This window comes from Bos indicus x Bos taurus, chromosome 23 (genome assembly GCF_003369695.1).
Source record: "Bos indicus x Bos taurus breed Angus x Brahman F1 hybrid chromosome 23, Bos_hybrid_MaternalHap_v2.0, whole genome shotgun sequence".
In the NCBI taxonomy this organism is placed as follows: Eukaryota; Metazoa; Chordata; class Mammalia; order Artiodactyla; family Bovidae; genus Bos; species Bos indicus x Bos taurus.
The window spans coordinates 30652517-30677226 of NC_040098.1; the positions used below are offsets into that span (position 1 = coordinate 30652517).

A 24710-nucleotide genomic window follows, 5' to 3' on the forward strand; every position below is an offset into this window, starting at 1 on the left:
AGTTGCATGAGGTGTTTGTATATTTTGGTGATTAATCCCTTGTCAGTTGCTTCATTTGCAAATATTTTCTGCCATACTGAAGGCTGTGTTTTCATCTTGTTTATGGCTTTCCTTTGCTGTGCAAAGCTTTTATGTTTAGTTAGGTCCCATTTGTGGAAAGGAAGGCCTCTAGACTACGAGCTCAGGCAACCAACAGGCAGAGGGTTAAATCTGAAAAAGTGAGCCTATGTGCCTACAAAAGGTATTTAAAGGAAGAACAGGATTTTTCTCAGCAGAATGTCCTCTCCCATATGACCTACTTTTCCCATGACCAATATCTACAATTACCTTTTCTGTCAACTACTTTCATATCTGTTATCCTGTTAACTCTTTGCAATAAATCTAGGAGATATCATTAGCCCCATCACTTGGATCATGCATTGAAAAACAGAAACTCCTTTTGGTGGAGAATGTTTTTCTGCTTCCCAGGTCCTAGGGTCAACCTCCATGTGGGTGGGGACACTGGCTCCTGTTGAAGGAGGGTACACAGCTATTACAGTCGTGGGCCTCAGGGCCCTTGGAGGCAGGTTTGGGGACCATAGTGTCTTTCCTGTAGGGTTGTTGTGAGGCAGTGTGCTGAATTTTTAAACCACATATTCATAAAGATATTTTGTAATTACTGAATGAAATCTTACTATGTCTCCTACTTTGCAATCTACTTTTTATACTTAAAAATATTAACCTACATCATAATTTAAAATGCCTATGAAATATCCCTGTATACAGATATAACAAGATACTAAATGTATTCCTGTTTCTGAGCATGTGTTTCCAGTCCCTCACTATTCTACACACTTCCATGAGTGTGCTGTTACGTCATATACCCCTGAGATGATGTGACAAGAATATCAAGACAGGTGGCACTCTGCAGTGTTCTTTCCAAAAACCCACAGCCCCACTCTAATCATGAGACAAATACTAAATCAACACAAACCGAGGGGCATTCTGTAAAATACCTCACAGTATGTCTCAAAACTGTCAACATCATTTCAAAAATGGAAAAAAGGAGACAGAAACTGTCACAGACCAGAGGATAGTGAGACATAACAGCAAATGCAGTGTGGCATCCCAGATTGGATCCTGGGACAGAAAGAGGACACTAAGGGAATAACTGGTGAAATCTAAATGAAGTCTGGAGTCTACTTAAAGGTAATGTGCCGGGGTCCAGCCCTGGCTGATTCAGGGAATTAGAAGGGGAGACAGCTTCGGCGAGTTCACTGGCTTTAATTAAATATTAATTTGAGATATAAAGAGTAATAGAATGAGGATAGCTTAGTAAGAAAATTCAGTGGAGAAAAGAGTCTGAGTAGCTTGGTTTATGCAGAAAATCAATATAACCTGTGACATCAGGTTAGCTCTGACCATGGAGGCCGGAGGCGCCCTCTCGAACAGTGGAAGGTGCCCCACCTTAGGCACCTTCTCGAGTGGGTCTTAGAAGCCCAGGCAAATAAGTGGTCACAGAGGACCTCCACGCCCCAGATGGAAACTCAGCCAGAGGCTGAGAGAAAGAATGACATGGGGAGACCAAGCTTTGGTGAGCAAGGCCCATAGCTTTATTTTCAACAGGGGCTTTTATACCATAAGTTGTACATAAAGGATAATAGGGGGTGTGAAATCATGCAAAGTCAGCAGTCTTTGATCCTTATCGAAACCAGGGTTTCTTTGCTGCAAATATATCGTATACAAATGGTTTAGGTTATTTACATCACCTTCTGGCCAGAAGGCCTATTAACATTTTATGACTCTTGACAAAGGTTTGTCAATCCATAAGACTTATTTTCTCTAAGAGTAATTATTTTAAGGTTTGGTGCCATCCTCCGAAGGTATTAGATAAAGTTGCATTCCTATAGGGCAGAGGTGCAGTGGGTTTACAACAAAGGAAAGAATTTATTACCTTAGGGGTCTAAAGTTGCTAGCACCAAGGCCACTACTTATTTTTTCTACATACCAACTATATTAATTAATACACATTCAAGGATACAAAACAGGGGATGTGGAAACTTGGCAGCAAGCATTGGATCATCTATGAAATCTTTCACTAGTTTTATTCTGACAGTTTCTAACTCTCTGAGAGACTCTAAGCTATTTGAATATCTTAAGCTTTCTGTGCCTCTTGTGGCTGGGAGACTGTAAACAATCCTATGCATAGCTGTAGGAGTCTCAGTAAACTTGTCAGGCTAGTTAGAGAGCCATCTGAGGGGTTTGGATTTAAACACTCCTAATGCCCAATGAACAGTATGAAAAGGCAAAATGATAGGATACTGAAAGAGAAACTCCCCAGGTCAGTAGGTGCCCAATATGCTACTGGAGATCAGTGGAGAAATAACTCCAGAAAGAATGAAGGGATGGAGCCAAAGCAAAAAGAATAACCAGCTGTGGATGTGACTGGTGATAGAAGAAAGGTCCGATGCTGTAAAGAGCAATATTGCATAGGAACCTGGAATGTCAGGTCCATGAATCAAGGCAAATTGGAAGTGGTCAACAAGAGATGGCAAGAGTGAATGTCGACATTCTAGGAATCAGCGAACTGAAATGGACTGGAATGGGTGAATTTAACTCAGATGACCATTATATCTACTACTACGGGCAGGAATCCCTCAGAAGAAATGGAGTGGCCATCATGGTCAACAAAAGAGTCTGAAATGCAGTACTTGGATGCAATCTCAAAAATGACAGAATGATCTCTGTTCGTTTCCAAGGCAAACCATTCAATATCACAGTAATCCAAGTCTATGCCCCAACCAGTAATGCTGAAGAAGCTGAAGTTGAACGGTTCTATGAAGACTTACAAGATCTTTTAGAACTAACACCCCAAAAAGATGTCCTTTTCATTATAGGGGACTGGAATGCAAAAGTAGGAAGTGAAGAAACACCTGGAGTAACAGGCAAATTTGGCCTTCAAATACAGAATGAAGCAAGGCAAAGACTAATAGAGTTTTGCCAAGAAAATGCACTGGTCATAACAAACACCCTCTTCCAACAACACAAGAGAAGACTCTATACATAGACATCATCAGATGGTCAACACCGAAATCAGATTGATTATATTCTTTGCAGCCAAAGATGGAGAAGCTCTATACAGTCAGCAAAAACAAGACCAGGAGCTGACTGTGGCTCAGATCATGAACTCCTTATTGCCAAATACAGACTGAAATTTAAGAAAGTAGGGAAAACCACTAGACCCTCCAGGTATGACCTATTTCAAATTCCTTACGATTATACAGTGGAAGTGAGAAATAGATTTAAGGGCCTAGATCTGATAGAGTGCCTGATGAACTATGGAATGAGGTTCGTGACATTGTACAGGAGACAGGGATCAAGACCATCCCCAGGAAAAAGAAATGCAAAAAAGCAAAATGGCTGTCTGGGGAGGCCTTACAAATAGCTGTGAAAAGAAGAGAAGTGAAAAGCAAAGGAGAAAAGGAAAAATATAAACATCTGAATGCAGAGTTCCAAAGAATAGCAAGAAGAGATATGAAAGCCTTCTTCAGCGATCAATGCAAAGAAATAGAGGAAAATAACAGAATGGGAAAGACTAGAGATCTCTTCAAGAAAATTAGAGATACCAAAGGAACATTTCATGCAAAGATGGGCTCAATAAAGGACAGAAATGGTATGGACTTAACAGAAGCAGAAGATATTAAGAAGAGGTGGCAAGAATACACAGAAGAACTGTACAAAAAAGATCTTCACGACCCAGATAATCACGATGGTGTGATCACTCACCTAGAGCCAGACATCCTGGAATGTGAAGTCAACTGGGTCTTAGAAAGCATCACTGCGAACAAAGCTAGTGGAGGTGATAGAATTCCAGTGGAGCTATTTCAAATCCTGAGAGATGATGCTGTGACAGTGCTGCACTCAATATGCCAGCAAATTTGGAAAACTCAGCAGTGGCCACAGGACTGGAAAAGGTCCGTTTTCATTCCAATCCCAAAGAAAGGCAATGCCAAAGAATGCTCAAACTACCGCACAATTGCACTCATCTCACTCGCTAGTAAAGTAATGCTCAAAATTCTCCAAGCCAGGCTTCAACAATATGTGAACTGTGAACTTCCTGATATTCAACCTGGTTTTAGAAAAGGCAGAGGAACCAGAGATCAAATTGCCAACATCCGCTGGATCATGGAAAAAGCAAGAGAGTTCCAGAAAAACATTTATTTCTGCTTTATTGACTATGCCAAAGCCTTTGACTGTGTGGATCACAATAAACTGTGGAAAATTCTTCAAGAGATGGGAATACCAGACCACCTGACCTGCCTCTTGAGAAATCTGTATGCAGGTCAGGAAGCAACAGTTAGAACTGGACATGGAATAACAGACTGGTTTCAAATAGGAAAAGGAGTACGTCATGGCTGTATATTGTCACCCTGTTTATTTAACTTTTTTGCAGAGTACATCATGAGAAATGCTGGACTGGAAGAAACACAAGCTGGAATCAAGATTGCCGAGAGAAATATCAAGAACCTCAGATATGCAGATGACACCACCCTTATGGCAGAAAGTGAAGAGGAACTCAAAAGCCTCTTGATGAAAGTGAAAGTGGAGAGTGAGAAAGTTGGCTTAAGGCTCAACATTCAGAAAATGAAGATCATGGCATCTGGTCCCATCACTTCATGGGAAATAGATGGGGAAACAGTGGAAACAGTGTCAGACTTTATTTTTCTGGGCTCCAAAATCACTGCTGATGGTGACTGCAGCCATGAAATTAAAAGACGCTTACTCCTTGGAAGGAAAGATATGACCAACCTAGATAGCATATTCAAAAGCAGAGACATTACTTTGCCAACAAAGGTTCGTCTAGTCAAGGCTATGGTTTTTCCTGTGGTCCTGTATGGATGTGAGATTTGGACTGTGAAGAAGGCTGAGTGCCGAAGAATTGATGCTTTTGAACTGTGGTGTTGGAGAAGACTCTTGAGAGTCCCTTGGACTGCAAGGAGATCCAACCAGTCCATTCTGAAAGAGATCAGCCCTGGGATTTCTTTGGAAGGAATGATGCTAAAGCTGAAACTCCAGTACTATGGCCACCTCATGTGAAGAGTTGACTCATTGGAAAAGACTCTGATGCTGGGAGGGATTGGGGGCAAGAGGAGAAGGGGATGACAGAGGATGAGATGGCTGGATGGCATCACTGACTCAATGGACATGAGTCTGAGTGAACTCCAGGAGTTGGTGATGGACAGAGAGGCCTGGCGTGCTGCGATTCATGGGGTCACAAAGAGTCGGACACGACTGAGTGACTGATCTGATCTGATATGATCTGAATGCCCAAGAACTTTATTAACTGGAGCCGTAAATTAACTCTTTTTCAGAGAGAGCGAGATGGTGGTGGGGGACAGCCCCCATAGGGTCAGAGGTGAGAGCACAAAGCAGTAAAGTAGGCAGACTCTGGTTCGGGGGTAGATGCTCGAGAATATCCAGGGGGACTCCTGAGGCTCGATCCCACCTTTGCGTATGCCTAGCCTCCTTCCTCATGACCTTTGCCACGGGCGGAGTTCCTCACGCTGGCTCCCGACAGTAATGCATTTTTTTTTTTTTTTTAAGATTCTACATACAAGTGATACAAATGAACTTATTTACAGAACAGAAACAGACCCATAGACAGAGAAAACAAACTTATGGTCACCAAACACAAAAGCAGGGGGAGGAATGAATAGGAGTTTGGCATTAACGTATATACACTACTATATATAAAATAAATAATCAACAAAGACCTACTGTACAGCACAGGGAATTCTATTCAATATTGTAAATTAACAATACTCCAATATGAAATAAAAATTAAATTAAGAAATGAATGTTTCTTCAGACCCAGGATTGTGTGTAGAAGTGAGCTTTTTAGGCTATAATTTTATGTTGTCAACTAAGATTTTCTACATTAAGTCTTTTCACAGTGCAGTCTCACTCAAGTCCAGTGATCAAACAATAGACTGTATCTTTCAAATATCATTTAGCTCAGTGGTTTCTTCTTAGCTTTTTCTATAAGTCATTTCAGGATTAGGAATTCTCCCATTGATAATGCCTCAATTCCCGTTCCTGTTGTTTTAATGAGTCAGATAATTCACCACAGGCTATATTCACAGAGAGATAGGGGTTCTTTCAGCTATTTGCAGTAGTGGGCACCCTTTTCCTGCATTGTTCCACACCTGTCTGGCCTTCTCTAATTCCAGAGTCTTTTTCTATTTTATGATCTATATTTCAGAGATCAGATTTTAAAATGAAGTTTGCATTTGTGCTTTTATTATTTTCCTTGTTGAAGAAGTTTCTCAGACAAGGAGAAGTAATGATTTTTCATTATACTATAATAGAATTTTAATCTGCCATTATAAATAACCTAAGGATCACTGACAAGGCTTACATTTTCTGATGAAGTTACTAAAACTATTCAACAGCAAAAACTGCTGAATATTATTTGGAACTACATACATATAAAATGGCAATTTGGAGCTCGGGCGGCGGGAGGAGCAGCAGAGGTCAGGCTACTCAGCTTTGCGAAGGCTCTAGGCTCACCGCGGCCCTCAGGCAGGTTCTTGCCTGCCCCTACGCCAAGATGCCCAAGAGGAAGGTCAGCTCCACTGAGGGGTCAGCAAAGGAGGAGCCCAAGAGGAGATCGGGGAGGTTGTCAGCTAAACCAGCTCCTGCAAAAGTGGAAGCTAAGCCAAAGAGCATATTAAAAAGCAGAGGCATTACTTTGTCAACAAAGGTCCGTGTAGTCAAGGCTGTGGTTTTTCCAGTAGTCATGTATGAATGTGAGAGTTGGACTATAAAGAAAGCTGAGCACCGAAGAATTGATGCTTTTGAACTATGGTGTTGGAGAAGACTCTTGAGAGTCCCTTGGACTGCAAGGAGATCCAACCAGTCCATCCTAAAGGAGATCAGCCCTGGGTGTTCTTTGAAAGGACTGATGTTGAAGCTGAAACTCCAAAACCTTGGCCACCTGATGCGAAGAGCCTTCTCATTTGAAAAGACCCTGATGCTGGGAAAGATTGAGGGCAGGAGAAGAAGGGGACGACAGAAGATGAGATGGTTGGATGGCATGAGTGGATGGACCGACTGGATGGACATGAGTTTCGATAGGCTCCGGGAGTTGGTGATAGACAGGGAGGCCTGGCGTGCTGCGGTTCATGGGGTTGCAAAGAGTCAGACACGACTGAGCGACTGAACTGAACTGAATTGAAGCCAAAATGGCGGCAGGAAAGGTTAAATCTTCAGACAAAAAAGTGCAAACAAAAGGGAAAAGAGGAGCAAGGAGAAAACAGGTGAAAGTGGCCAACCAAGAGACTAAAGAAGACTTACCTGCAGAAAATGGAGAGACTAAAAACGAGGAGAGCCCAGCCTCTGATGAAGCAGAAAATAAAGAAGCCAAGTCTGATTAATACCACACACCCAGTCTTGTCAGTGGGCCCTATTTCCCTTCTTGTACAATCCTGAGGAATATTTTTATCAACTATTTTGTAAATGCAAGTTTTTTAGTAGCTCTATAAAAAATTTTTAAAGGAGGGAATCCCACCTCATCCCATTTTTTAAGTGTAAATTCTTTTTTTTTAAGAAGTGAAATCATTTTCTGGTTGTTTATTTTTTGGTGTAACCAGAAAATAGTGGGATATTGAATATGGGAGGCTTTGATTGTCTTGGATCCTATAATACAAAAGCATACTAAATGGCAATTTGGAGTCAGTTGTGCTTTTAATGCCTTGAACACTTTAAATTCTCTTCCCATATTGTTTTGGTAGAATTGTTTCCTACAGCAAACCACTCTTTGATCTTGGCTCTCCTGGTCAGGATTTTGTGCACACTAAAATATCTATGGTCCTGGTAGTCCAGTTTTCCTAGTAACTTCGTTAATGTGCTGTGAATGATTGACAGTTTGAGTATGTAGTGTATATGATATTAAATTGTGAATTAGTGGGACTTATGATGTAACAGAATATCAATATTTGAATATAATTTATACTTGATATCCTGTTAAGAAAAATTTGCTCCAAATTTTAAGCTGAAAAGTCACAGAGCAACTATTAAGAATCACAACTACATGATTTTTTAGATTTTTGGTACAAATGTGAAGAATTGTGTACAAACTGAAATGTCTATATAGTGATCCTCAAAACAACCAATAAAATCTCAGTTATAAAAAAAATGGCAATTTCCAAGGAGTGTGTAATTGATCAGTGTGCCCTCAATGGGAGTAACAGGCAAATGTTTAAATAATAAATTACGGTTTTCAATCATAAAGCTATCCAATGATTGTCACTATAATTCTCTCACCCTTTCTATCTGTGGTAGTGAGTCTGGTACACTTCTATGAGGTTCACCTACTGTTGACGTTGTCCTTTTTTGCCAAAACTAGGTATTTCATTGTTATGAAAATATATTTGAAAGTTTAGGTGATACAAACTAGAGGTGATAGAAAAGATAAAAAGTACAGTTACTATCGTATGTAGGTTTGTGTGTCTCATCTGTATTGTTCATTATGTCTGTTACCTTGTGATAATCTATAACTTCTAGACAAGCAATGTTTTCCCATATAAAGTAGGATAATAAAAAAGCATTTTATTGATCAAACCACTTATAAGAAAGGTATACTGACTTGTAAAATTGTTGTAGTTATTTATTTAATCATATATCAATATTATTGGTTAACTAGGGGAACTTCTCCTGGGAGATTTTTTTTTTTTTAATGATCTTCCTTGGATAATTATACAACACTCATTTAATTGCTATTGAGTAACCCAATGTCCCCAAGATCTTCCCAGACTCAACAAATTTTATCTTGGCTGATTAGGGAAAACTACTTGTTATCTTTCACACTGAAGATGTTTTTTTCTCTGAAATGTATAATGGGAAGAGTCTTCTTGAATGGGTACATGAACTGCGAAAGATGACAGGCAGTGGCTGCCTCCTGCCGCTATCATGTAGGATCTCAATGGCAAGTGGGAGGAAATTGTATGAACTATGTAATGAAGACGGAGAAGTTGATGGCACCCCACTCCAGTACTCTTGCCTGGAAAATCCCATGGACGGAGGAGCCTGGTGGGCTGCAGTCCATGGGGTCGCTAAGAGTCAGACACGACTGAGTGACTTCACTTTCCCTTTTCACTTTCATGCATTGGAGAAGGAAATGGCAACCCACTCCAGTGTTCTTGCCTGGAGAATCCCAGGGACAGAGGAGCCTAGTGGGCTGCCATCTATGCGGTCGCATGGAGTCGGACACAACTGAAGCGACTTAGCAGCAGTAGCAGCAGCATGTAATGAAGAATTACATATTCAGTCTTATTTAGAGAAAGAGAGAAAGAAACTTTTCCTACTTTAGAAGAGTTGGATTTTTCTCTTCCAGAAAGTCCTTGGTTAAATCACCACCACAGAAAAGCTCACTAAGCTTAATTAGGGTAAGTGGGGAGAGAAATTATGCTGTTTTAAAAACATTTGATAAGATTTCCAATTTAAAGAATTTGCATAAAAGCTTCTGGCTTTTATACCAATTTTCTTTTCTTCAAAGTTTGAGATGTATATTAAATCCTAATTGATTTCACATGAAAATGGGTATTTGTGTTTTTAATTTCTGTCCCCCAAATTCATAAATTCATTTTAACAAACATTTGTTAAGAACCTAGGAGATACCTTATGAGGCAGCTATATGGATAAAAAGCTTTTGTTTTAAGATTTAAAACAGAATGAATTCAATTTTGCATATTGCTTGATATGGGAGTAAAATCCAGTGGAAATCCCCACAGATTAGCTAAATTTGTAAATTTGAAGCTGCAAAAGATGAAGGGGCCATAAAAAATAGAATTCTTAGTTAGGTGTGCAGAATTAGTAACTTAAGTCATAGAGGCAGAGGATATATGGGGGAAGGGAATTCCATTAGAGAATGTTGTTTATAAATGCAGGAAGAAAGGAGGAAAAGAATGGAAATTGCACTGGGGCAAATGCTAGTGAAAAATTTAAGAGAATTATATCTGAAGGCAAAGGGCAGGTCTGATATAGAAGGCATTAACCTGCCATAGAGAATTCAAGTAGACAAATAATTTAGAAAAGACCATTGGTTTAGAAACTAAGAACCCATTAGTGTGCTTGACAGACATTTTCTTAGTAGAAATGCATTTGTAAAAAGACACTAATTTTGTTAGATAGGAAAACAAACATCCACATGTGGTCATCAAAGTCTCTTTGGAACAACATCAAATGTTTACAGATTTTTTTTCTGTGCTAAATCTGAGAAAAGTCACTAGGGATATGAACATAAAAATAACACAATTTCCCCCCTCTTGGAGTGGTTTAACATTTTAAATGCATAAGAACTGGAGCTTCTGTAAGATGAGGGATAGGATATGGACAATTCATATAGTCACATAGTCATTTGTGAATATTAATGATTGAACATAAAACTAAGAAATGGGTCCATTTAAAAGCATCACTCCATAGGAAATGATAGAATTTGGAATCAAAAACACAGATGAAAAATATGGTACCTGCAATGAAAGAGGGAGAATGCTGTTTCTGGGGAGGAGTGGAAAAAGGAAAATAATGATTGGGATACAAGTTTTTAGTTGAAAGAAATTTTGCATTTTAAAATATAAGATCAGAAGATTTATATAGCAGAGTGAAAATGGATAACAGGATTGAACCTTTGCAGCTTAACTAAGAAAAGGAATAAGAGTTATAAAACCTTCATTTTCTATGAACCCTTGGATGAAGGAGGCAATAATTTCTTGCTGATTCCCAACCCCCTTTCCAGCATCCTGATTTGTAAAGGGAAGTCCATCTGGCTTCATTCAACCATTTTTCTCAGGATTTTCTTCTGAGACTTCTGCAGTTTTTTTGCCTTGACACAGAAGGAGACAAAGTAATTGAGAGTATAAATGCTGGAGGCAAATTGCCCTTGAAATAAATTTTATACCAAATTGGATAAACAGGAAAGTTAGAATAATTATGAGACTTATATACTAACTTTTTAATTGTGTGATGTTTATCTTAGCAATATATATCTGCAATACTGTTTAAAAACATACTCACTATGGCTTCTAATACTTAATATTTTATTTTCACAGTTGATATCAAGAAAATAAGAAGAAATGATCAATGATAGCTACTTTGGTTTCCTGGGTGGCCTCAACTGGAGATGATTATCTATGGAGTTGTCTTTTTCTTCTACACTATTGCCTTGATAGGAAATATTGCCATCATCCTGCTGCCATTACTAGAGGAACGTCTCCAAATTCCTATGTACTTCTTCCTCAGAAATTTGGCCATCTTGGATCTCTGTTATACCACAAATATAGTCCCACAGATGTTGGTCAATGTTTGAGGTAAAGACAAAAAAATCTCTTTCAGTGGTTGTGCCTTTCATCTTTTCACTGATGTGACATTATGCACAGTTGAATGTATGCTCCTGGGGTGTGATGTCCAATGACAGATTCAATGCTGTCTGCAAGCCTCTACATTATATGACAATAATGAACCCTCAACTCTGTCGAGGCCTAGTGACCATGACCTGGATAATTGGTATCATTAATTGCATGATCCTCTCTCCCTATGCTATGAGTCTTCCTCGATGTGAAAACCACCTGGATCACTATTTCTGTGAGATATCTGCAATGGTCAAAATTGCATGTGTGGACACCAAAGTCATGGAAGAAATCTTATTTGCATCGTGTTTTTTCATTTTCCTCTCACCACTTCTTTTCATTCTGGTTTCATATAGCTTCATTGCTGTAGCTGTGCTCAAGATCAAGTGTGCAGCAGGGAGACAAAAAGCATTTGGGACCTGTTCCTCTTATCTCATTGTGGTATCCATCTTCTATGGGACTGTTATCTACATGTACATACAACCAGGAAACAGTCCATCTCAGGATGAGGGTAAACTACTCAATATCTTTTACTCTATTGTTACTCACAGCTTGAACCCACTGCTCTATCAGTTCAGTTCAGTTCAGTTGCTCAGTCATGTCCTACTCTTTGCGACCCCATGAATCACAGCATGCCAGGCCTCCCTGTCCTTCACCAACTCCTGAAGTTCACTCAAACTCATGTCCATCGAATTAGTGATGCCATCCAGCCATCTCATCCTCTGTCTGATCTATACACTAAGGAATAAGGAGTTCAAGGGGGCCATGAAGAGGCTGATTAGAAAAGAAAAACTTTCTGTAGAAACAATAGGACACTAACATCTTTTCACAAGGCATTTCCAATAAAGAAATTGGCCCCATGTAACCTTTAGTTCATTGTGAAATTATTTTAGTAGCAGCCTTTACCTAAAAATGAAAATAATGCCTAGAAAATGTGCTTATATTTTAATGTCAGTATCCTATAATGCCAAGTTGATTCTCAACTAATCAAAGTCACTAACTAATGGCCAACAGGCACAAGAAAAGATGCTCAATATCATCAATCATTAGAGAAATCCAAATCAAAATTACAGTGAGGTATCACCTCACAACAGTCAGAATGGCTGTCATTTAAAAGTCTACAGATAATAAATGCTGAAAAGGCTGTGGAGAAAAAGGAACCCTCCTACATTGTTGGTGAGAATGTTAGTTGGAGCAGCCAGTATGGAAATCAGTATGGAGGTTCCTTTAAAAGCTAAAGATAGAGTTACTACACAATCTTGAAACCCCATTCCTTGGCATGGGAGAAAACTCTACTTAAAAAAGATATATGCACCCCAATGCTCATAGCAGCACAACTTACAATAGCCAAGACATGGAACTGTACGTACCTTCCAGATGTTCAAGCTGGATTTAGAAAAGGCAGAGGAACCAGAGATCAAATTGTCAACATCCGTTGGATCATCGAAAAAGCTAGAGAGTTCCAGAAAAATATCTACGTCTGCTATCATGGCATCTGGTCCCATCACTTCATGGCAAATAGATGGGGAAACAGTGGAAACAGTGTCAGACTTTATTTTTCTGGGCTCCAAAATCCCTGCTGATGGTGACTGCAGCCACGAAATTAAAAGACGCTTACTCCTTGGAAGTAAAGTTATGACCAACCTAGATAGCATATTCAAAAGCAGAGACATTACTTTGCCAACAAAGGTTCGTCTAGTCAAGGCTATGGTTTTTCCTGTGGTCATGCATGGATGTGAGAGTTGGACTGTGAAGAAGGCTGAGCACCAAAGAATTGATGCTTTTGAACTGTGGTGTTGGAGAAGACTCTTGAGAGTCCCTTGGACTGCAAGGAGATCCAACCAGTCCATTCTGAAGGAGATCAGCCCTGGGATTTCTTTGGAAGGAATAATGCTAAAGCTGAAACTCCAGTACTTTGGCCACCTCATGTGAAGAGTTGACTCATTGGAAAAGACTCTGATGCTGGGAGGGATTGGGGGCAAGAGGAGAAGGGGATGACAGAGGATGAGGTGGCTAGATGGCATCACTGACTTGATAGACGTGAGTCAGAGTGAACTCCGGGAGTTGGTGATGGACAGGGAGGCTTGGCCTGCTGCAATTCATGGGGTCACAAAGAGTCGGACACGACTGAGCAACTGAACTGAACTGAACTGATACCTCCTAGTGTTAATTGAATTGAGACCCTCTCTTGAAGACAGCATTTCAACCACAACTCCCTTATGAGGAAATAATCCCACACTCACTACTTTAGAAAGTGGTATTTGAGCTATTGGCTTTATTCTATTTCTAGATCATTCCTTTTGCTCCTATTTTTAAAATACATGGATTCATTTGAACCTCATGTCATTTTGGCTGAGCAACTATCTAGACTAGAACTTTCCACAGTGTGGTCCTAAGCAGCCTGCATCAGAATCACCCAAGGTTTTATTTAAAATGCCCATCCCAGGGCACAATCAAATGCTTTTAATCAGAAATTCTGAGTATGAAACACAAGTACTTTAATTTTTAACACCTATACCATGTGAATCTTATGAATTCTAAAGCCTGAGGAACCATGTACCTTCTTCCCTTCATACTGCTGTCATTTACTGGTATCATGACCTCTCTCCACATGCATTTACATTTTGGCATCAGATGCACAACTTTTCACTTACTAAAAGACCTGGTATCATTGCAGCCTATGTCAAAAGTAAGATGAACTTTTAAATATGCCGGCATCCCTGTTTGCATCTCCAAGGTAGATACCACTTTTCATTTCAGGTACTCATTACTGTGTCCACATCATAAACCTCAACATTCCCTAGAGCTGCTCCAGCTTTACTATCTTAAAGCAATATGTCACAAAACGACCTCTGTCCTTTTAGATTCCTTCCCATTTGCTTCCTTTAATCTTAGAATAGAGTGGAAAGATAACAAATGCTTATACAACCATTGTTCTCTTATCAACAGTGAGAAATGTATTTTTTTTTATCGTGCTCCTTTTATTACACTCAGTAAACCATCCTTAGTATGAAATGAATGGTTAGATATATAAATATAAGACATAACATGAGAAAATCTAGGGCAAAAATCCTCATTTTAATCCAAGACCACAAATATCAGCTCCAGTTAGTCTTCATCAGCAACTTACCCATTTTTTTTTTCTTACACAAAGACAAGCTTGATAATTTAACTCTTCCTAGTTGGTGGTTAAGGCTCTAGAATGTCCTTACCTTTTTTAAAGATCATTTTAAAACCAAAGCACTAATTTGACACAGTAAAAGCACAATACAAAGATCCAAATTTCAAATCTGGCTTTTGCTAGATAGAGTTTAAGAATAAAGAAACATTCTTCCCTTTCTTGATAATAATTTAAAATATAAATAATTGTATTAAGTCCCAAGACCCATTGAATAGAGAATGTGAAAGTTTCTGGTATAAAAACTACCTTAGAAGTCTGATAGTCATTTCATTCTACAGAGGGACAGAGACTGGATTTTGTTTGCTTTCTGTAATTACTTCACAATCTCCCTCCATTTCAACATTGAGATTCACAAATGAACTGGATGCCAGCGTTTCTGGTTGATCGGACTGAACAACGGAATCAGCCTGCAGCTTATTTTGTTGGTATTGTCTTTCTGCTTCTTCTGACATTCTATTTTCTTCTTCTTCTTCTTCTTCCTCCTTCTTCATCCGGTAATACTCATCAATTGCATACTGGTATTTTGGGGTGCTGATGCCCAAAACAGATGCAATCTTCTCTCCAAGAAAGTCACAAACTGAGAGGGTGGATGTGGCAGCACGAAGCATGTGAAACCATAAGTAGGGGCCCCAGGTAAGTTTCGTCGGATCAACAGGAGGCAGAACGTCTTTCTTCTCCAGGCTGTCCACTTCATCTTCGTCTGTGCTGTACTCTTCCATTGTTTCACCGCTAACAAAGTGGATGACTCTCCTTGGGACTTTCTTCTTTTTTCCTCTGACTCCCAGTTCTACATTTTCAAAGCCTCTTTCATTACTCATCTGCTGTGCCGATTCCCTGAACGCCGAGGCGGCCGCAGCTCCCGAGGCATTCAACGGCTTCTCCCTCCTCACAGCTCGCTGGCTCCCGCTCCATCGGGTCGACGCCACAGGACTGCTGGCGCGGCAGGGCCCGCCTAGCGCCAGGCCGAAAAATGTATTGTTATTTCTTACAAGTTTAGTGTCGGTTTGAGTAACTTAATGCTTTTTTAAGGAGGGAGGTGGGAGAAGGGTTCAGGATGAGAAACACGTGTACACCCGTCGCGGATTCATGTTGATGTATGGCAAAACCAATACAATATTGTAAAGTAATTATCCTCCAATTAAAATAAATAAATTTATATTTTAAAAAAAGATCACAAATAATAATTCATTTTAAAAATTTGATATGAAATCTCCAAATCAGAAACAAGTGGTACAGTTCATTAGTATAGGAAAATGGGATGGAATAGGGCCTCATACTAATTCCATCTCCTCATGCAATAGGCATCAGCAGATGGGAGGTATAGTTGATTAGACAATCTTACAGGAGAATCAAGTTTATACCCTTGATTTCAGTGAAACAAACTAGAGTAGTGAACACTTATAAGTGGTAGATAAAAATCATCAATAAATAAATTTTGGTGCATAATATGCAAAAGTCAAAAGGCATGAGGCATGGTAATCAGACCAAAGCAGGAGTTGAAGAGCAAGTGTCTCCCCGTTAAGATGATAAATTAAAAATATTTTGGTTAATATCTCTATATAGCTTTGGACAATAAACTCCATGATGTTAGTGATTTTTTGTGTCTTGAAAAGTGAAAGTTGCTCAGTCATGTCTGACTCTTTGCAACCCTATGGACTATCAGTTCAGTTCAGTCGCTCAGTCGTGTCCAACTCTTTGCGACCCCATGAATCGCAGCACACCAGGCCTCCCTGTCCATCACCAACTCCCGGAGTTCACCCAGACTCACATCCATCGAGTCAGTGATGCCATCCAGCCATCTCATCCTCTGTCGTCCCCTTCTCCTCCTGCCCCCAATCCCTCCCAGTATCAGAGTCTTTTCCAATGACAATGGACTATACAGTCCATGAAATTCTCCAGGCCAGAATACTGGAGTGGGTAGCCTTTCCTTTCTCCAAGGGTATTCCCAATCCAGGGATCGAACCCAGGTCTCCCACATTGTAGGCAGATTTTTTACAAATTAGACACAAGGGACTTATCTACCATTACATACCCAGAATCTAGTGCAAAATAGATGACTAGTAAAAAAAAAAATGAATGAATAAGAATTGGATTTGATAAAAAGAAAGCCACTTCATTATGACAGAGACTCAGAATGAGGAAAAATGAAGTCAGTTCCTATCATTGGAGGCCCAGAATATTGGAGCTCAAACTAAGAAACTTGGATACAGGTTTGTAGAGCAGTAGCACCAGACAGCAGTAAGTACTGACCTCTGCTTGGCAAACACTGGTGCAATGGGGATTTCTAGGCACATCACACATCAACAAAGGACAGACTGAAGCAAGAAGGCAGAAGTAACTCAAAACTAGACGAACTGATTAGATTACCTAAGTATTTCTTGAACACTCTCTAAAAATGTTAGGAGCCTTGTTGGGACTAGATGTTTAGATGGAAGTAATAGTTGGGAAATAGAAACACTATAGTGGAGGAAAATAGAACAAAGGAAAGAGAAATCATGGAAAGGCATGAAATGTTATACTTAGTCTTTTATTTTGCAAGTTTGTGTTTCTTTTGTTGCCCCAATTCAACTATATTATGTGCTATTTAATATGACTAATAAATATATTCATTTCTACCATATACTGTGCCTAAACCAGCACCATGAAGCAAATAAGGCTTAATCAATGATTGATGAATAGGACTGAAATCTCAGCTTGAGCAAACTGCAGCTCCTTTTCTACTACTCTAAGGTTGGGAGGTATATCTTCAGCTTTTTATGATAAAGTTATTTTCTTTCTCAGGTTAAGCAAACATCCAATATATGTCAACATCTTTAGTTATTCTGAATATTCCAGGTCCTCCTCCCCAGCCTTATTAGTGCCCCCTTTACCTCCTTGTTCCTTAGAGTATAGATGAGTGGGTTAAGAGTCGGGGTTACAACAGTGTAGAAAAGAGTGAGAAACTTGCCCTGTTCATGAGCATAGCGACTCTTGGGTTGAAGATAGACAGCTGTGACAGTGCCATAGAAGAGGGACACTACAAGAAGATGAGAAGTGCAGGTGCCAAATGCTTTCTTCTTCCCTGCAGTTGACTTTATTCTCAGCACAGCTTTAGCAATAGCAACGTAAGAGGAAAGGATAATAATCAAGGGCACCACCAGGAGTATAATACCAGCTATGAGTATCTGGATTTCAATGTCGGTGGTGTCTGCACTAGAGACCTGAATGAGGGCTGGAACTTCACACACTATGTCATCCACCCTCTGGTGGGAGCAGAAAGGTAACCGGAGGGTAGCAGGAGACTGAATCAGAGACTGAATCAGGCCAGTCCCCCATGCTAGGACGGCCAGCTGTAGACAAAGTTTTGGGTGCATGAGAGTGGTATATTGCAGTGGATGACACACTGCCACACAGCGGTCCACAGCCATGACCACAAGCAGGACACATTCAGTGGTCCCAAGCCACAAGAAGATATAGAGTTGAATGGCACAGCCAGTGTAGCTGATGGTCTTCTCTGGACCCCAGAAATTAACCAACATTTGTGGAACACAGCTGCTGGTGAAACAGAGATCTAGCAGAGATAGGTTAGAAAGAAAGTAATACATCGGGCTGTGGAGTTTTGGATCCTTCAAGGAGACAAGAATTATGACCACATTTCCTGTAATAGTTAAGCAATAAGAGATCAGAATTACTGAAAAGAGCATCCTCTCCAAATATGGCTTGTCAGAGAAGCCTAGAAGGATGAAATCACTGTGGCTGTCATTGCAGATTGTGAACATAGCTTCTAGAGCAATCGTTTCTTCAGGGAATGGTTCAAAAGAAGTTGCTCAAAGGCCTGTGAGGTTCCAGTACAGAAACAGGAGGAGGGGCAGTATGAATTATTTGATTCCTTTTTACTCAAGAATGAGAGTTTTGCATCCTTATTTTGGGAAAACAATACAAGATTTAGTGATCTGTTTTAATCTTCGATACTCATCACTCTGTTTTTCTTCCTCCTTTACATCTTCTTCATATGTTGCATTTTTAGAACTCTGCATTAGAAACAATACTTAAAATAAATATTAAACATATGTATTAGTAAAATTAACTTTATTACATATTATAATATCATTTCATCTTTGCTCTCAAAGATCATACATTTATAACATTTATCATAAACTTTTGATACACCTTAAAGTTCAATCGTATTCTCTTTCAACTTCTTTATTCACTTTGTGCTCTTATTTCTGTGTCTTTGTATTGCAATTTGTGTGAATACCTTGCTCCCATACCTCAATCTTCATTCTTCCTTTTCCCTTTCTCTTCCTCATTCAGCCTTCCTACCACTCTCTCGATTTCTGAGCTTGAATTCTTCCTCAAATCCCTTGCATTCCTATACACTAACAATGAGAAAACAGAAAGAGAAATTAAGGAAACAATCCCATTCGCCATTGCAACGAAAAGAATAAAATACTTAGGAATATATCTACCTAAAGAAAAAAAGACCTATATGTAGAAAACTATAAAATACTGGTGAAAGAAATCAAAGAGGACACAAATAGATGGAGAAATATACTGTGTTCATGGATCAGAAGAATAAATATAGTGAAAATGAGTATACTACCCAAAGCAATCTATAGATTCAATGCAATCCCTATCAAGCTACCAGTGGTATTTTTCTGAGAATTAGAACAAATAATTTCACAGTTTGTATGAAAATACAAAGAACCTTGAAGCCAAAGCCATCTTGAAAAGAAGAATGGAACTGGAGGAATCAACCTGCCTGACTTCAGGCTCTACTACAAAGCCACAGTCATCAAGAAAGTATGGTACTGGCACAGACAGAAATATAGATCAATGAAACAAAACAGAAATCCCAGAGATAAATCCACGCACCTATGGAAACCTTATCTTTGACAAAGGAGGCAAGAATATACAATGGATTAAAGACAATCTCTTTAACAAGTGGTGCTGGGAAAACTGGTCAAACACTTGTAAAAGAATGAAACTACAACACTTTCTAACACATATACAAAACAAACTCAAAATGTATTAAAGATCTAAGCGTATGACCGGAAACTATAAAACTCCTAGAGGAAAACATAGGCAAAACACTCTCTGACAAGACCACAGCAGGATCCTCTATGACCCACCTTCTAGAATATTAGACATAAAAGCAAAAATAAACAAATGGGACCTAATTAAAATTAAAAGCTTCTGCACAACAAAGGAAATTATAAGCAAAGTGAAAAGACAGCCTTCAGAATGGGAGAAAATAATAGCAAATGAAGCAACTGACAAAGAATTAATCTCAAAAATATACAAACAATTCCTGCAGCTCAATTCCAGAAAAATAAAAGACCAAATCAAAAAGTGGGCCAAAGAACTAAACAGACAGTTCTCCAAAGAAGACATACAGATGGCTAACAAACACATGAAAAGATGATCAACATCACTCATTATCAGAGAAATGCAAATCAAAACCACAATAAGGTACCATTTCACACCAGTCAGAATGGCTGCTATCTAAAGTCTACAAGCAATAAATGCTGGAGAGGGTGTGGAGAAAAGGGAACCCTCTTACTCTGTTGGTGGAAATGCAACTAGTACAGCCACTATGGAGAACAGTGTGGAGATTCCTTAAAAACCTGGAAACAGAGGAGGAGCTAAGATGGCGGAGGAGTAGGATGGGGAGAACACTTTCTCCCCCACAAATTCATCAAAAGAACATTTAAACACCGAGTAAATTCCACAAAACAACTTCTGAAAGCCGGCAGAGGACATCAGGCACCCAGAAAAGCAACCGAAGTCTTCGAAAGGAGAGAGAAGAAATACAGCTCCACTCACCAGAACACCGACGCAAGCTTTCCTAACCAAGAAACCTTGACAAGCCACCTGTACAAACCCACACAGAGCGAGGAAACGCCACAATAAAGAGAACTCCACAAACTGCCAGAATACAGAAAGGACACCCCAAACTCAGCAATTTAAACAAGATGAAGAGACAGAGGAATACCCAGCAGATAAAGGAACAGGATAAAAGCCCACCAAACCAAACTAAAGAGGAAGAGATAGGGAATCTACCTGATAAAGAATTCCAAATAATGATAGTGAAATTGATCCAAAATCTTGAAATCAAAATGGAATCACAGATAAATAGCTTGGAGACTAAGATCGAGAAGATGCAAGAAAGGTTTAACAAGGACCTAGAAGAAATAAAAGAGAGTCAATATAAAATGAATAATGCAATAAATGAAATTAAAAACACTCTGGAGGCAACAAATAGTAGAATAACAGAGGCAGAAGATAGGATTAGTGAATTAGAAGATAGAATGGTAGAAATAAATGAATCAGAGAGGATAAAAGAAAAACGAATTAAAAGAAATGAGGACAATCTCAGAGACCTCCAGGACAATATTAAACACTACAACATTCGAATCATAGGGGTCCCAGAAGAAGAAGACAAAAAGAAAGACCATGAGAAAATACTTGAGGAGATAATAGTTGAAAACTTCCCTAAAATGGGAAAGGAAATAATCACCCAAGTCCAAGAAACCCAGAGAGTCCCAAACAGGATAAACCCAAGGCGAAACACCCCAAGACACATATTAATCAAATTAACAAAGATCAAACACAAAGAACAAATATTAAAAGCAGCAAGGGAAAAACAACAAATAACACACAAGGGAATTCCCATTAGGATAACAGCTGATCTTTCAATAGAAACTCTTCAAGCCAGGAGGGAATGGCAAGACATACTTAGAGGGATGAAAGAAAATAACCTACAGCCCAGATTATTGTACCCAGCAAGGATCTCATTCAAATATGAAGGAGAAATCAAAAGCTTCTCAGACAAGCAAAAGCTGAGAGAATTCAGCACCACCAAACCAGCTCTCCAACAAATACTAAAGGATATTCTCTAGACAGGAAACACAAAAACAGTGTATAAACTCGAACCCAAAACAATAAAGTAAATGGCAACGGGATCATACTTATCAGTAATTACCTTAAATGTAAATGTGTTGAATGTCCCAACCAAAAGACAAAGACTGGCTGAATGGATACAAAAACAAGACCCCTACATATGTTGTATACAAGAGACCCACCTCAAAACAGGGGACACATACAGACTGAAAGTGAAGGGCTGGAAAAAGATTTTCCATGCAAATAGGGACCAAAAGAAAGCAGGAGTAGCAATACTTATATCAGATAAAATAGACTTTAAAGCAAAGGCTGTGAAAAGAGACAAAGAAGGTCACTACCTAATGATCAAAGGATCAATCCAAGAAGAAGATATAACAATTATAAATATATATGCACCCAACACGAGAGCACTGCAATATGTAAGACAAATGCTAACAAGTATGAAAGGAGAAATTAACAATAACACAATAATAGTGGGAGACTTTAATACCCCACTCACACCTATGGATAGATCAACTAAACAGAAAATTAACAAGGAAACACAAACGTTAAACGATACAATAGACCAGTTAGACCTAATTGATATCTATAGGACATTTCATCCCAAAACAATGAATTACACCTTTTTCTCAAGCGCACATGGAACCTTCTCCAGGATAGATCACATCCTGGGCCATAAATCTAGCCTTGGTAAATTCAAAAAAATAGAAATCATTCCAAGCATCTTTTCTGACCACAATGCAATAAGATTAGATCTCAATTACAGGAGAAAAACTATTTAAAATTCCAACATATGGAGGCTGAACAACACGCTGCTGAATAACCAACAAATCACAGAAGAAATCAAAAAAGAAATCAAAATTTGCATAGAAACTAATGAAAATGAAAACACAACAACTTAAAACCTGTGGGACACTTTAAAAGCAGTCCTAAGGGGGAAAGTTCATTGCTATACAGGCATACCTAAAGAAACAAGAAAAAAGTCAAATAAATAACCTAACCCTACACCTAAAGCAACTAGAAAAGGAAGAAATGAGGAACCCCAGGGTTAGTAGAAGGAAAGAAATCTTAAAAATTAGGGCAGAAATAAATGAAAAAGAAACAAAAGAGACCATAGCAAAAATCAACAAAGCCAAAAGCTGGTTCTTTGAAAGGATAAATAAAATTGACAAACCATTAGCCAGACTCATCAAGAAACAAAGGGAGAAAAATCAAATCAATAAAATTAGAAATGAAAATGGAGAGATCACAACAGACAACACAGAAATACAAACGATCATAAGAGACTACTATCAACAATTATATGCCAATAAAATGGACAACATGGCAGAAATGGACAAATTCTTAGAAAAGTACAACTTTCCAAAACTGGAACAGGAAGAAATAGAAAATCTTAACAGACCCATCACAAGCACGGAAATTGAAACTGTAATCAAAAATCTTCCAGCAAACAAAAGCCCAGGTCCAGACGGCTTCACAGCTGAATTCTACCAAAAATTTAGAGAAGAGCTAACACCTATCCTGCTCAAACTCGTCCAGAAAATTGCAGAGGAAGGTAAACTTCCAAACTCATTCTATGAGGCCACCATCACCCTAATACCAAAACCTGACAAAGATCCCACAAAAAAAGAAAACTACAGGCCAATATTACTGATGAACATAGATGCAAAAATCCTTAACAAAATTCTAGCAATCAGAATCCAACAACACATTAAAAAGATCACACACCATGACCAAGTGGGCTTTATCCCAGGGATGCAAGGATTCTTCAATATCCGCAAATCAATCAATGTAATACACCACATTAACAAATTGAAAAACAAAAACCATATGATTATCTCAACAGATGCAGAGAAAACCTTTGACAAAATTCAACATCCATTTATAATAAGAACTCTCCAGAAAGCAGGAATAGAAGAAACATACCTCAACATAATAAAAGCTATATATGACAAACCCACAGCAAACATTATCCTCAATGGTGGAAAATTGAAAGCATTTCCTCTAAAGTCAGGAACAAGACAACGGTGCCCACTTTCACCATTACTATTCAACATAGTTTTGGAAGTTCTGGCCACAGCAATCAGAGCAGAAAAAGAAATAAAAGGAATCCAAATTGGAAAAGAAGTAAAACTCTCACTGTTTGCAGATGACATGATCCTTTACATAGAAAACCCTAAAGACTCCACCAGAAAATTACTAGAACTAATCAATGATTATAGTAAAGTTGCAGGATATAAAATCAACACACAGAAATCCCTTGCATTCCTATACACTAATAATGAGAAAACTGAAAGAGAAATTAAGGAAACAATTCCATTCACCATTGCAACAGAAAGAATAAAATACTTAGGAATATATCTACCTAAAGAAATTAAAGACCTATATATAGAAAACTATAAAACACTGGTGAAAGAAATCAAAGAGGACACTAATAGATGGAGAAATATACCATGTTCATGGATTGGAAGAATTAATATAGTGAAAATGAGTATACTACCCAAAGCAATTTATAGATTCAGTGCAATCCCTATCAAGCTACCAACGGTATTCTTCACAGAGCTAGAACAAATAATTTCACAATTTGTATGGAAATACAAAAAACCTCGAATAGCCAAAGCGATCCTGAGAAAGAAGAATGGAACTGGAGGAATCTACCTGACTTCAGGCTCTACTACAAAGTCACAGTTATCAAGACAGTATGGTACTGGCACAAAGACAGAAATATTGATCAATGGAACAAAATAGAAAGCCCAGAGATAAATCCACGCACCTATGGATACCTTATCTTTGACAAAGGAGGCAAGAATATACAATGGATTAAAGACAATCTCTTTAACAAGTGGTGCTGGGAAAACTGGTCAACCACTTGTAAAAGAATGAAACTAGAACACTTTCTAACACCTTACACAAAAATAAACTCAAAATGGATTAAAGATCTAAACATAAGACCAGAAACTATAAAACTCCTAGAGGAGAACATAGGCAAAACACTCTCCGACATACATCATAGCAGGATCCTCTATGACCCACCTCCCAGAATATTGGAAATAAAAGCAAAAATAAACAAATGGGACCTAATTAAACTTAAAAGCTTCTGCACAACAAAGGAAACTATTAGCAAGGTGAAAAGGCAGCCTTCAGAATGGGAGAAAATAATAGCAAATGAAGCAACGGACAAACAACTAATCTCAAAAAAATACAAGCAACTCCTACAGCTCAACTCCAGAAAAATAAATGACCCAATCAAAAAATGGGCCAAA

The 24710-nt window shown here is 38.8% G+C and overlaps 3 protein-coding genes and 1 pseudogene across 3 annotated transcripts; 2 read left to right on the forward strand and 2 right to left on the reverse strand.

The window, feature by feature from the left end:
* Positions 1–6589: 6589 nt before the first annotated feature.
* Positions 6590–7417, forward strand: LOC113881217 (non-histone chromosomal protein HMG-14-like). Its single transcript, XM_027524051.1, has 2 exons — positions 6590–6705; positions 7226–7417. The coding sequence occupies exons 1-2, from the start codon at positions 6590–6592 to the stop codon at positions 7413–7415; spliced, it is 306 nt and encodes a 101-aa protein (XP_027379852.1). The 3' UTR covers positions 7416–7417.
* A 3694-nt stretch (positions 7418–11111) lies between these two features.
* On the forward strand, positions 11112–14548 carry LOC113881486 (annotated as a pseudogene).
* LOC113881900 (protein FAM177A1-like) lies at positions 14350–15477 on the reverse strand. Its single transcript, XM_027525027.1, is given in 2 exon segments — positions 14350–15431; positions 15433–15477. Coding segments are annotated over 2 exon segments (639 nt in total). The 3' UTR covers positions 14350–14837.
* A 1901-nt stretch (positions 15478–17378) lies between these two features.
* LOC113881487 (olfactory receptor 2H2-like) lies at positions 17379–18323 on the reverse strand. The gene has a single exon (XM_027524503.1). The coding sequence runs from the start codon at positions 18321–18323 to the stop codon at positions 17379–17381; it is 945 nt and encodes a 314-aa protein (XP_027380304.1).
* Between the last annotated feature and the right edge of the window lie 6387 nt (positions 18324–24710).

Excerpts from the sequence above, each read along its gene's own strand:
- LOC113881487 (XM_027524503.1), bottom strand. The coding sequence starts at position 18,323 with ATGTTCACAATCTGCAATGACAGCCACAGTGATTTCATCCTTCTAGGC.
- LOC113881217 (XM_027524051.1), top strand. The coding sequence starts at position 6,590 with ATGCCCAAGAGGAAGGTCAGCTCCACTGAGGGGTCAGCAAAGGAGGAG. Across the intron at positions 6,706-7,225 it reads GTGGAAGCTAAGCCAAAGAG|GGCGGCAGGAAAGGTTAAAT; the intron begins CATATTAAAAAG and ends TGAAGCCAAAAT.